The 11116-nt window shown below is 41.0% G+C and overlaps 1 protein-coding gene across 1 annotated transcript; it reads right to left on the reverse strand.

The window, feature by feature from the left end:
* Window positions 1–1808: 1808 nt before the first annotated feature.
* SPTSSA (serine palmitoyltransferase small subunit A) lies at window positions 1809–8901 on the reverse strand. Its single transcript, XM_063117792.1, has 2 exons — window positions 8731–8901; window positions 1809–3013 (listed from the first exon to the last, which is right to left on the reverse strand). Exons 1-2 carry the CDS (start codon window positions 8831–8833, stop codon window positions 2910–2912), a joined length of 207 nt encoding a protein of 68 aa, XP_062973862.1. The 5' UTR covers window positions 8834–8901; the 3' UTR covers window positions 1809–2909.
* Between the last annotated feature and the right edge of the window lie 2215 nt (window positions 8902–11116).

Here is an 11116-nt window from a genome sequence, read left to right on the forward strand (position 1 = left end):
AGAGAGGAGAGATAGGCAGGAGCTAGACCGTGAAGAGCTTTGAAGGTCAGCAGGAGAAGTTTATATTGGATTCTGGAGTGAATTGGAAGCCAATGAAGAGATTTCAGAAGTGGAGTGACATGGTCAGAGCGGCGGGCCAGGAAGATGATCTTAGCGGCAGAGTGGTGGACAGAGACCATCGGACTGATGTGAGACGAAGGAAGGCCAGAGAGAAGAAGGTTGCAGTAGTCCAGCCGAGAGATAACCAGTGCGTGAACGAGAGTCTTGGCAGAAGAGACAGACAAGAATGGTCGAATCCTGGCAATATTATATAGGAAGAAACGACAGGATTTAGCTACTGCCTCGATGTGAGGAGTAAAGGAGAGCGAGGAGTCAAATATAAAGCCAAGACTACGAGCTTCCTTGACCGGAGTAAGCGTGACATCGTTGACAGTAAGAGAGAATGAGAGGTGAGGAGAAGGTTTAGGAGGAAAAACAAGCAATTCAGTCTTTGCCATGTTAAGTTTCAAACGACGATGAAGCAGCCAGGCTGAGATATCTGAAAGACATGCCGAGATAAGATCGTGGACAACTGGAGAAAGTTCCGGAGATGAAAGATATAATTGTGTATCATCGGCATACAGGTGATATTGGAGGCCGTGAGATTGAATAAGCTTGCCCAAGGGCAGCATGTATAGAGAGAACAACAATGGGCCAAGCACCGAGCCTTGCGGAACCCCAACTGAAAGGGGAAAAGGGGAGGACGAGCTGCTGTTAGCCGACACGCTGAAAGAGCGACCCTCTAAATAGGAGGCGAACCAGTTATAGACAGAGCCACAGAGTCCAAGGTCATGGAGGGAATCTAAGAGAAGATTGTGATCAACCGTGTCAAAGGCTGCGGTTAGATCAAGGAGAATAAGAACGGAATAATGGCCTTTAGACTTGGCAGTAAGAAGATCATTGGTGATCTTGGTAAGGGCTGTTTCAGTGGAATGCAAAGGACGGAAGCCAGATTGAAAGGGATCCAGAGCAGAGTTATTAGAGAGAAAGTCAAGACAACGAGAGTAGACCAGACGTTCCAGGATCTTTGAGACAAAGGGCAAGAGGGAGACAGGTCGGTAGTTAGACAGGGATAGTCGATCAAGAGTAGGTTTTTTGAGAATGGGAGAGACTGTAGCATGTTTAAAAGCAGAAGGAAATGAACCAGAGGACAGAGAAGAATTAATAATGTGAAGCAAGGACGGGAGGATAGCGGGGATACACATGCTGCTTTTTAAAGCTCCTTCTACCTACCCTGTAAGGGATCACATCCTGCCATCACATCTAGTTGTGCCCAATTTCCTGTCTTAATGTATCCCTTATTCCTATATATTAAAACTAGCTAAAGTTAGTTGTGATTAAATTCCATAGAAAACAGTGGGACTTAAAATTGCAATTTGCAAGTAATTTCCATTGATTTCATCACTAATTTTAGCTGGATTAGCTATAGTATTTGTATAGCATCTTTCCCTAAATGCTTGAAATACTTTACATAAAGTGTTTATATTAGGTATTCCTCCCAATAAGCCTACAAAGGAGGTTAGTACTCTCCCCAACATTGGAAATTGAGAACTGAAGCCAAGATGGAATAGTTTGCTTTCCTATGGCAATCTATTGAGGGCACATAGATGCAGTGAAATTTGAAGCAGCTCACAACTTAACTGCCAGCCTACATTATCTGTCCCACCAAATTATTTGATTAATAAGTATTTTGTGTCTTCCTATAGCATTGTTGAAAAAGTATTATCCAAAACAATCTCCTAAAATTAAGGAGACACATTAGGCATCAATTCTGCTTTCAGCTTTTATTTTGGGGGGGGGGGGGAAATAACCCCCACCTTAAAAATTGCCATCTTACACCTCAGAATACAAATCTGAAAAAAGCTATAAAAACTAAGACAAGACTTAAGCCTAGTAGACAGCTCCTTATTGCTGTAGGTTTTAACTCAAGTTCACGTCAAACTTTATGTTTTGGTCATTTGATCTAAGTATTCAAAGGAGTTTGAACAATAGTTACAACAATAGGTTTACAATACAGACATGATTATACTATAGACAATAGCCGTAGCCACGGTCTTTTTACTCAGTCTATATTAAAATATGCTCTTTGAAAAATTAACATATACAAGTATAGTTCAATTAGAAGCTATATTAGCAGCATTATGGTGCTATCACAAAACTCCAGATGGCATGCATAAAATAAACTAAATCTTTTATGTGCAGACAAAGGTTGGGTCCAGTACTTTTCCTTTACACAATGTTGTTCCATACATACAGTAATAAGTTGTTACATTCTTCTCCAAATAGAACACAAAAAACTTTCCATTTATTGCTAAAGCAAAATAGATACCAAATATTCCATTGAACAGTCCAGATAGCAATTGAAGCACCTGAGTTAGGTCTTACAAACAAGGTTTTGTAAGAAAGATTCCATGAATATATCCACATCTCCATATGAATCTAAACACTTTTTTCTTACAAAATGTGTCACTAGAAATATATCCAGATGGACATATACTATACAATAGCAAAAGCTTTAAGCCCCACTTAATTAGATGATTTTTGATTAAAAATAGAAGGCAAAATGTACTCAAAGTTACATTAAGAAAAGCTTTCACAGTGTAATACTGAGACTATCACAAAGTTAAGAAAATACTGATATCAAAGGTACAAACAATCACAATATTACACAAAAATTACTATACAAGGAATTTTGTAAAGGAAGAAAACGCCACCAGAACTCAAGGCGTGTTGCATTACTCTGTGTGCACAACTGGCAATCACCACATGTTGCTTGCTTTATCATCTGTAGAAATACTTAATTGTAGATGGTCAGTTCTTCTAAACAGTCTGGTCCTTAGCTTCTGACTGGTCACTGCTTGTGATGTTCATCACTGCACAATTTCAAAATAGTGTAATATGGCCATAATATGCTGAGGCATGAAAACATAACCAGTGTAAAGAGCCATTCCAAGGATGGATACTAACATGGAATCTGAATGACAGTAAAGGAAAAACGCATGTTGACAGTACACAATACTATATATATCTAGAGAAGTCTCAATTGAGTTTAATGGGGCTTACTCCCTTGTAAAAAGTTATAGGATTGAGGCCTGAGTTTAGTTGTAGATAGTCAACTGGATTAATACAGAATATTAATATTCAGCAACTCAGCATAATGTCAAAAACAAAACTAGTACATTTTGAGACCCAACACAGTAACTGAACCAGTTAATCTGAAATAACTGGATTTAATTTAGTTCCATTGTAAGATTTACCTTCGGATTTGACCCAATGCCTACAAATCCCCAATTTGTTTACTACTGGAAAAGTAATAGAAAATCAAGCTCATTTTGCATACATTTTTAAGAGCTTGACAGTGCTATCCCATACATATCTGAATGCAATGGGACTTATTCCCAGGTAAGGCGGGTGGGGAAGATAGGATTGTAAATTAAACAAACTGGCTCTCAATCTAAATTCAAGTTGATGCAACTACAGCTACAGGATCTTGCTTAATTTAGGCTCAAAATGGAGGTCAAGGTAAGCCAAGTCAATTACTAGTTTATTTGTTTTGCCAGCAGGCAAAGCTTCTCCCACCCCAATAGTGACTTTTCAAAAAGCCTTCAGGAACTGCATTAAGCAAGCAGAACCAGGTGTGTGTAGGCAAAGAATGATGTGGCAATATAGATTGGGGAGTTACAGAACAGTGGAAGTTAGAACATATAATGCTAAGTGTGGGAGGAGAGAGAGATACACCCATCCCCGGTGATTTCAGGTGAAGTATTACAGCACAGGCCTGTGGAGTTACGTTGACAGAAGACTGCCCGGGCAAAGCAGGGCTTTGCTGTTATCTTCCTCCCTGTTAATTGACCATTGTTCAAATGGTAGACATGTCCTGTTGCCTTCCAGTAACTAACATGGAATCAACAACCAAGGCAGACTAGCTCAGCAAACAGAAGGGATTAAAGATGTGGATTCAGGATACAAGCAATGTGATCCAAGGGGTTTCGGCGGAAGGGGAGGGGGGAAGAAGGAGGAGATTTTTTCCCTACTTAAACTCTGTGTATGCTCAATAAAGGCACTTGAGTGGCCTCGGTCGCTTCAAGTCACTTCAACCCTCAGATGTGTGCGTGAGTATTTACTACATTCAGGAATTATGACAGAAAATGAGTAAGTAGGGCTCCTCCCCTCTACAGGATCCCCTGACCCATTGCATTAAAAGGAGGCATTGAGATTTAGTATACACTTATGTGATGTAATGTTATTGTTGCATCACCTCTTATGTGTTCCGTCTCAGCATTACTGCCACAGCTTTCTTGATTCAAACATTTCCTTCTAGCCAATCACTGCTCAGGGGACCGTGGTTCTCAAATTTCGACGGCTACATCCACAGTTATGAGGGGTGGGGAAAATAAAGTGGTTATCACCGGGTAAGGAGTAATTGGATGCATATAATGGTTGAAGGACCACCCTGCTGCTGGGGTAGGAGAATGTGTCCTCTGGTAATGGAATAAAGGAAGGGAAATTACACTATGGCCGAGGAGTGTGCACCAAGACATTTAAAGCCAAGAGAGAGAAATAGCGTCCTGGGGACTGATATCTATCATTAGGAGTGCATGTGTAGATTTGGTTCTGGAGAGGGAACGAATATCACTCCTTGGTCTGGGATAATCGCCAGTTTCTGACCAATACACTAATCCCCAAAAGTGAGTATTAGTTAGTCAATATTAGTTAGTCTCATCATTTGCCATTTAACAGCAACAAATTGGAAATGCTTTCTGGTGACCAGAACTGGTAAACCCTGAAATGTAATGTATTGGCCACATATGCTACCTTCTTACATTTGTAAGAAGTTGTATACCAGGTTGTATACCAATTGCAGCACAGTGCATACACTAGATCATTTTTAAACAAGTATCATTCTAGCATATCAAGGTAATGCTGAATACCAAATATATTCAAATAGCAATTTATGACATTGCACCCATGCATGTGGTATTCAACCAAAAGTGGCAGAAATTAGTTCCTAATATTTCACCTTTAGCATCTATAATTGAAGATTGAAACTTCAGCTTAGTTGGACACTATAATTTTGGAGTATTGCAATCAAATATAATGGGTAAATATCAAGATTGATTGAATAATATTTCTATTGCAACATATGAACAAGTCTGAAAAAAATGGAAGGAAATCTTACTTTATCAGTATATTAAGATAAAATCTGTTTTAAGCAGACAAAGACAAAAAATATTATTTCAGTCAGTGGTGGGAAACTTCTGATAAATGGGCCAAATTTGACAAGTGGAAGTTTCCAATCTGGCCCAGGGAGAAAGTTAGATTTTAATAAGGACAATGAAATGTTGACATTATCGTCATGCAGATTTAATTAGAAATGTTAAAAGACTGGGAGTTAATATTTTTGTAATAGACATTTTTATAGACATAAGCCTTTTAAATAATATGCATAAATATATGAGAAAAGTATTTACAGCACTGGATATAGTAATGGATACATAACTGCACACATTATCGCATGCAGCAAGTGTTTTGTGAACACATGGCTGCATCAACAGGTATACAGTCTTCTATAGTTCTCTGGTTGGGGGCATTAATGTTTACTTTATGAGAGCCACTGAATAGTTAAAATGAACAGTTGGTTGAAAAAATAAGAAGGTACACCAGGTCAGAGAGACTGCATCAATGGCTACCTTTGGTACTGATTACAGGAAAATAGTTATATGTAACACTTCTAAGCTTACAGTGATTATCTATATATTATTTATTATTTATTGCATATTTATACCGCCCAATAGCTGAAGCTCCCTGGGCAGTTCATATTAAATATCTTGGATCAATTTCATATCTGTTTGGTGTAAGCAAAGCCAAAACATTCTGAATGAAAATAAAGAAAACTCTAAATTCTAACAGCATGTTCTACAAAAGGATGAAAATAGAATGTTCAGTAGTGAAGAGTCAGTAGGGAGAACTGTAGAAATATATCTGAAAATAGTTTTTTACTGGCAAGCCTTAAAAGAAACTCATGTACTTCAGCCAAAGGCAGACAGCGAAAGTTAAAAATCAAGATGCCATGTTTCTCGCCTGCCCAAGGGCCTCTACTTCCCTTGCTCGGCTTCGTCCATTTTCGTCTGCTGCCCCTTACGCCTGGAACGCTCTTCCAGAACATTTGAGAACTACAAGTTCAACCGCAGCTTTTAAAGCTCAACTAAAAACTTTTCTTTTTCCTAAAGCTTTTAAAACTTGATGTTGTGCAGACTTCTACTGTTACTTTCTACTGTTAGTTTTTCCCTACCCAGTGCCTGCTTACCCTACCCTGTACCTGTTTGCATTCTCTTCCCCTCCTTATTGTTTTACTATGATTTTATTAGATTGTAAGCCTATGCGGCAGGGTCTTGCTATTTACTGTTTTACTCTGTACAGCACCATGTACATTGATGGTGCTATATAAATAAATAATAATAATAATAATAAAGAAGAGCATAGAAATAAATGAGCTACCATTGAATGGCAAATACACTTTAAGACCAAATAGTCATATGAAATGGAAACTAAGTGAATAGTTGAAACCATGCATTACTTCTTGACAGGCACACAGGAAGATACAATAGTACCCCATACTGTGACCACTTATGCTCACGTGAAGCTGTTGTGGTGGAGACTGTAGGCCAAGTACTGTTGTACTGTTCCTTCTATCGCTAAATCTGGTATTTTTATGAGTGGGACTTGTGCAATTGGTTTTGTTTTTAAATCTACTTATTCAATTTTACTTTTTAAAAACTATTTTTAATGAACTCTTACTGCTTTTATATCATTGTATTTACACTGCTATTTTACTTTGCTGGTCTTGTGACCGTAATAAACTACTTTGACAATGCAGTTTCTCTTTAAACTGGGGCAACTTTTTAAACTAGGGCAACCAGTTTAAAACTGGGGTTGGACTCAGCCTTGTAGGTCCCTTCCAGCTCTACTATTCTATGATTCTATGAACCTTATGATAAAAACATGCCATACAGTGGGGACTTCTTATTTCTGGTACATAAATAGTAACATATCAAGAAACATTTCCTTCAACAACTTGTTTAGACCTCTAATGAATTGCACAAAAGTTATTGTGGAAAACTACAGCCTTCGTTTCTAGCATGATTTCTCAACTGTGTTTTAAAAAGAATCCTGTACAGGAAACCCTGGCAGCAGCTATAGCCCCAGCTGCTCATCGCACTACCTTGAAAAGCCACCTTAGATCCCTTCATAGTCAGCTACAACAGGGGTCGCCAACACAGGCTGGCTGAAGGGAGGAAGGAAAAGAAAGGAAGAGCAGGATATAAGTATAATAAATATGTATTTAAAACACACACCTTAAGCTTAGCCATGACCTTTCCTCCAGGAAGGAGCAGGCCTGGCTGACAACTCAATCTCTTTTCACTAGTCAGGCCCCCATGGCAGCCATTATGGGACAAGCCACATCTTTCGTGGGAGCCATTTCGTGCCAGTTCCCACAGCAATTTCGCAAATTCCCAAATGTGTCCTCAGGCCCAAAAAGGCTGAGGCTCCCTGAGCTACAACATGCTCTACAACTCTCTCTATGAAACACAGTCTTCCAAACCCTCATGATCCATAGACCCAAACCACAGCAATGTTAATCCCTCAAACAAACAATACATGTCCACTGGCTCCATTGACTGAAGCTTCACAATGACATAATAAGGCCTTTTTAACATTCCTTCAGAATATTTTATTATCACAAGCTACATGCACTTGAAGTCTCCTACCCACAAAACCCCTCTCCATTTTATTTCCATCTCATCCACTAAGGAACTTAGGGAAAGCCCTCATTTTCCTCATTGCTCCTCTTACTCAAGCACTCCAGAGCATCCCAAGTACCCTGTTTATCAAAACTGGATTTTCCCAGCATCATGGACTAGGTAGCTCTGATAGAACTCACACAGCCCCCTTAGCCTCAAAATCAGAAATGTATAAGATGTTTAAGACTAAATAAACATCATTCAGGAGTGAAGCAGCGCGTCCAGGTTCCACCCCACTTTCTACCATCAAACCCATGGAGTGGAAAGCAATGGAAAGGCTTAAGAGATTAAGCTATTTAGTACCTGGATGAAAAACAAAACAAAACCTGGGAACTGCTCTGAACTTGGGAGCAGGGAGGAAGGGGAAGAAAGGAAGAGCAAAATAGAAGTATAATAAATGTGAATTTAAAAGCCACACCATAAGCTTAGCCATGACCTCCCGGAAGGAGCAGGCCTGGCTAACCACCCAGGATACACAGCCACTCTCAAACACACCGAAGAGTCCTATGGCACCTTAAAGACGAACAAATGTATTATGGCATAAGCTTTAAGGGATTAGTCCACTTCCATCTTTGTTTCTGATGAACACGGCTATCCTGACGTGAATTTTCCATCGACGACTCCCACCACTTTGCCCCCAAGCCCAACCTCTCAAAGCTAACTGTGCGCACAACCTGACCCCAGGAGGAACGAGCCCAGCAGGCAGCGGCCTTCTTCCTCCCCCGAAACCAAGCGGCTGCCCTCTCCCTCGTCCCCCCGATCGTCTTCTATCGTCCAGTGCCTGTCGCTCAGCCCGGCCGCGGCGCACCGCACCCAGTTTAAAGGGACTTTAGTCGCGCTGGCCGCCGTCGCCGCCCTTCCCAGCCGGCTCCCTCAGTCGAAAGGATACTGAACACCGTCCGCTCCCAGGGCTCCAACATGTAGAGCGCGGTGACCAGGAGATACTGGTAATAAAGCCACGACATTTGCTTCCAGGCCGAGCTCAGCGCCATCTCCGCGGCAGCAACTCCGTGCGCGAGACAGGCAGCTAGAGCAGCCAAGCCGAGGCAGAAAGGCGGCCGGCGGGAAAGCGGGAGGGAGCTTTAACGCCAGCTTCTTCGCGGATTGGCTGGGCCTCTTCCCGGTAGGGCGGACCAATCCCCCCGGGGGTAACTGACGCAAAGTTCTCCTGTGTCGATTCATAAGCCTTGAGGCGGGTGCCTTTCGCCCGGGTTTTGCGATAGGCTGAGGCGACTGGCTTGTGCTTGTCAGCAGGGATGGGCGTACGAGGGAAGAAGGTGTCTATTCCTCTAAACTTCTGTGAGTGTCATGGACGAACTAGTGTGTTGGGCCTGGAGCCAGAAGTTTCACTTTCAGGGCCCTTCTCGAGCTCGAAGCTTATTGCTTGGCTCTTGGGACACCTTCCTCTCAAACAGGTTTTGTCGCAAGAACAAAATGTATTACACAGAAACGTTACACAGAAAAGGAGACCCTCCTTCAGGTGTTGCTGGCCTACAACTCCCAGCATCCCTCACCATTGGCCTTTCTGACTTGGGCTGATGGGAGTTGGAGTCCAAGAATCTCTGGAGGGCTACAGGTTCCTCAGCCCTGCCCCATGGCAAACCAAACCACTTCTGAAAGGAGACTCTGAAAGTGTTTGTGATACACAAACGGCATGGGGACCTATGCTTCAAAGAAAACCCCCTCACACAAGAAGGCGTTTTATTTAAGCTGTTTTATTAAGCTGTGTTCTACCTTAATAGTTATTTTATCGAACTTATTTTCATGCCGCCCTTTTGCTCAAGTGCTATCAGGGTGGTGAACAAATCCATATTCTCCCCAACCCTTTTTTTATCATAACAACCCCGTGAAGCTGGTTAGGTTGAAAAATGACTCGCTCAAAGTCACCCAGTGAGCTTCACGGCTGAGAGGGGATTTGAACCTGGGTCTCCCCTGTCTAATAATAATAATAATAGTCCCTAACCGCTACACTGCAAGGCAACACTTTATAGTCAAAAAAACAATCAGGGATTGCCTCCAATTTTATGAATGACTGTTCTTTCCTGTCTCTTAGCACCAAGTAGAGAAACCTTGCTGTCAGGTTAAAATCCAATTTAAGCTCTACTTAGAGTAGACAATTGAAATGCGTGGGAACTAACTTAAATTCCATTAATTTCAATTGGTCTACTTTAGATAGGAATTATGTTGGATTTTATCCACATTTCCACTTCCAGAGACAAAATCAGTGGAGTAGCTAAAGCAGAGTTTTATTGTTGACCCCTCCATTGTAGAACAAACTATCAGTTAGAAATCTGCCTCAACCCAGGTCTGCAAATTTATGGAAACAACAATGTGTTAAGATGGGGGCAGAGTTTATTTATTTCATTTTTATACCGCTCAATAGCCGAAGCTCTCTGGGTGGTTAGGATAGTCTACAGCAGTTAATATTTTTTATTTAAAAAATTCGGGGGATGGGGGACGGGCAACAGATAGCATAGGGGATATAATTCAAGGAAATATAATATCAAAATAGCATCAAGACCATTTCCATTACAGGCAATCACTACACTGTAAGTGATGAATAAGATCATTCCAAAATCTGAGTATTTATTAAAAGTATGTTTATGGTAACCAATTAAAAATTTCCAGGGTGGGTTACACCCACAAACAATACTCAATAAAAGTTGGCAGCAGTAAGCGGCAAAAATAAAAATAACCACCATAGAAACTTACCTAGCATCTAAAAGACATGCGTCCAGCGAGTCTACCTGGGAGAGTTCCACAATCAAAAAGACTTTCTGCTCAACATTATGGAAGAGGTATGCTGGTGCTTTTCATTTATGTAAGAAATACGTATGCGGTTTGGTCAAGCTTTTGGATAATTATGCCTAGTGCATTAATTTCCCCAATATTCCCAAACACATTGATTCAACTGTGATTTAAATTATTCTTTTTCCAACACTGAGCAATTTTCATGCACACACCTAGAAAGAGGTGTGGTATGACGGTTGCTTTGTGAGGAGTCATTGGTTTGGATCCAGATTGGCTATTCCATAAATGGAAGGGTACATTCTGTTCAAGGAGGCATCAGGATCCAGCACAATCCCAGCTGAAGGAAGGGGAAAGGGAGGTGATCTTTGCCATTTCCCTATGTTGCCTCACTCTGCTTCAGAGCTTTTTTCAGGAAGCTCTGGAGCTGAAAGAGGGGAGGAATTGCAAAGATCACCTCCCCACTCCCTTTCAGGACGAGCAGAATTCTGCTAAATAGTAATATGGATCCAAACTAATGATAAAAA

This window comes from Elgaria multicarinata, chromosome 2, assembly GCF_023053635.1.
Source record: "Elgaria multicarinata webbii isolate HBS135686 ecotype San Diego chromosome 2, rElgMul1.1.pri, whole genome shotgun sequence".
Classification (NCBI taxonomy): domain Eukaryota; kingdom Metazoa; phylum Chordata; class Lepidosauria; order Squamata; family Anguidae; genus Elgaria; species Elgaria multicarinata.

Excerpts from the sequence above, each read along its gene's own strand:
- SPTSSA (XM_063117792.1), bottom strand. The coding sequence starts at position 8,833 with ATGGCGCTGAGCTCGGCCTGGAAGCAAATGTCGTGGCTTTATTACCAG. Across the intron at positions 3,014-8,730 it reads CTGGGAGCGGACGGTGTTCA|ATTCCATGTTAGTATCCATC; the intron begins GTATCCTTTCGA and ends ACTGTCATTCAG.